The 2,679-nt window shown below is 34.4% G+C and overlaps 1 protein-coding gene across 1 annotated transcript in view; it reads right to left on the bottom strand.

Moving 5' to 3' along the window:
* LOC107104708 (deoxynucleoside triphosphate triphosphohydrolase SAMHD1-like) overlaps positions 1–2,236 on the bottom strand; it is a gene marked incomplete at its 5' end in the record, with an annotated part of 20,899 nt that extends 18,663 nt beyond the window's left edge. The window contains 4 exon segments of the mRNA XM_015404778.1: positions 618–691; positions 1,310–1,425; positions 1,548–1,708; positions 2,206–2,236. Coding sequence (XP_015260264.1) covers positions 618–691; positions 1,310–1,425; positions 1,548–1,708; positions 2,206–2,236 — 382 coding nt within the window.
* Positions 2,237–2,679: the final 443 nt, after the last annotated feature.

The raw sequence follows: 2,679 nt of genomic DNA, 5'->3' as shown, positions 1-2,679 counted from the left end.
GCAGTAATGCAGTACGTTCAGTTCACGTTCGCCCAAAATATGAACGAGTTCATGAACTTTCGTTCAATGAACGCGTTCAGGCACAACACTGCCCACACTGGCCCACACAGTTCTGGGTGAGGGATCCACTACTGTGAAAATGTTCATGGCTGTATATTGATTTTTTATTCTTCGGGTGACTGCATAGTATGTATATTTGTGAAAACACTGCATAGTACAGCATTTTATTTTGTTTCCTTTTTTATCTCTAACCGCTTATTTTTTATTTTATTCACTTTTAAGGTTCACATTTCTGTGGCCAAGTTTTGCTGTAATGTTGTTGTAACACCACAAATTCTCCATTGTGGGACAATAAAGGGCTTTTCTATCTTCACCTTTATAATTGTGGTCCTTGAGTAAGCCTATCTGTCAATACAGGAGTCGCAATATCCCATAGTGAGATACTGAAACTAATGTTGAAAGAGAAATTTAGGTTAAGGAGTTTACCCCAGTTCTCTGGAGCATGAGTGAGGTATCTTACCAGATCACCCTAATAATGTGTTAATTTGCTATGCTTAAATCAGTCTGATAAAATGCATTGAGGTTGCAGGTTAGTATAAGATATAATTATCTTTTACCGTCTTAATGGCCTTTAATCGTCTTGCTTCGGGTATAAACATTAGATCAAACATGTGGGAAAACGGTCCATGTCCTGAAAAGAAAAGAAGTCAAAGTTCAGGGGTTTGAGCTATGATTTAAAGTCTATATATAATATCTTAAACAGTTCTTCATTTTGAAAACAAACATTCTAAACTTCTTTTTGATCCTAACAGAAATGGGTTTAAAGGTCAGTTTTAATCTTGAAATACAAGTTGAAACATTTCTTTTCACAGACACTGATACAATTTTGAATATATAAAAAAGAAGCTAATATATATATATATTGATATTGTTTTAAAGCTTATAACACTTATGGTTGTTATTTTTCTTTTTATGTTATTAGACGTTGGGTCTAAAACAGAAATTGAACAGGTGATAGACTGCACCTGCCGAATCCTGTGTTACAATGTTACAATAACAACATATAAATGAAATCTATAATTTTCCCACAATGAGAAAATCTACCTTCTACATTAAACTATTACTTTGTTCAGTTACCATTCTGGGGTATTAGTTTTCCTCAGGAAACAAATATGCTTCATTTACTTATTTGAGATGATTGACTAATGCTTAGCTAAGGCAGTGAAATACAATATTTATTTTTTCAAAATTCAAACTGCTGCTGGTTTTTTGAATATTAACTGTGAGTCTGACTCAGGAAGTCCCTCACCAAGGTCATGGCAAAGGGCGGCAAATTGCACACAAAGGACGTCCCAGTCAGTAATCCCAAGATCCTGCTGCTTCTCTTTGATAGACTTTAGAATTTCTCCAGCCAGGTAAGCCACCCTGTAACAGAAAAAAATAAAATAAAATAGATTAATCCTAACAAGATAAATCAAGGAAACTGACATAAGCCTTTTTGAGAGAACTATTGTTCGTGAACCTCAGTAACTATACACTTAATTTACCCAATGCTGTGTTCGAAGCGGCTGTGGGTTGCTCCAGGGTAAACATAAGATACAGCTCCAAGCTGCTTGATGTTTCGAAGTCGTTGAAACTGAGGCGTGTCAATGATCTTGACAAGGAGTGGATGCAGCTCTATAGTCCCATGGATGGGATCTTTAAAAATCTGACATGAACATAAGGAAACATCTTTGACATCATTATCATACAGAAAGGATGAAAATAATAAATATTTGCATAAAAAGGAAGCAGAAAAGAAACTCAAATGCTTATTTTATTGAAAAATCTCATCTTGTTTTATATCTGTTTTAAGTTCTCTAATGAAAACGTATGATCCTCAGAGAAAACAGAATAGGATAGAGATAGCTCACATAAAATTACTTACAGTAACAACTAAAAAGGAAAACACGAGTTAAAAAATATATTAAGTAATATGACTTAATCTGAAAAGTGAACATTAATTAACAATAAAACAGCCTTTGCCATGAATACAAAGCCCAAATAAAGTGATCTTTAGTGGACCTAATCCTTGTCTGAGTCTCTGTGTGTTTAAAACAAATTTTTTCTGCCACTTTGAAGTCTTAAGGAACTGAATGTTACATTTCTGTTTCTAAATGCTCCTTTTATTTTATCTCTATAGCTGTAAAGTGAGAACAGCTCTACCTTCCTTTGCTCTGCCATTGTTTCCAAAAGCCTTCAGAGGTTTTTCAGGATTTGCAGATGGTCAAAAAAATTCTTGAAATGAAGGATCAGATTTCTGATGTGAAGATGCTGTAAATGAGGGAAATAAAAAAGTGAGGATTGTTAATGTGAGAAACAGATATGAAAAACACTTGTCAATTTATGTTATTTAAATATCCAAAGACAATATATGAATAAAATAGCAATAATTGCTGATCCTTTTTTTTTCTCTACCTTAATGTAACAGCTTAAAAGCAAACTCAACGATCTGCTCAGATCTTCCAGGTGAAGATGATTGACCAGCTTCCATCAGTGTGGTAATTTATACTGGAAACCTAACCACCTCCAGGGGACGGATTAAAGATGATGTACGACATGTATGCACCTCCTCCAGGTTCATTGTAGTTTAAAATGAATAACCATCTCATTGCCTTTGTTCACTGTAACCATTAGAGG

This window comes from Cyprinodon variegatus, unplaced genomic scaffold (genome assembly GCF_000732505.1).
Source record: "Cyprinodon variegatus isolate N-32 unplaced genomic scaffold, C_variegatus-1.0 Scaffold1855, whole genome shotgun sequence".
In the NCBI taxonomy this organism is placed as follows: Eukaryota; Metazoa; Chordata; class Actinopteri; order Cyprinodontiformes; family Cyprinodontidae; genus Cyprinodon; species Cyprinodon variegatus.
This window is presented reverse-complemented; position numbering and strand designations above follow the sequence as displayed.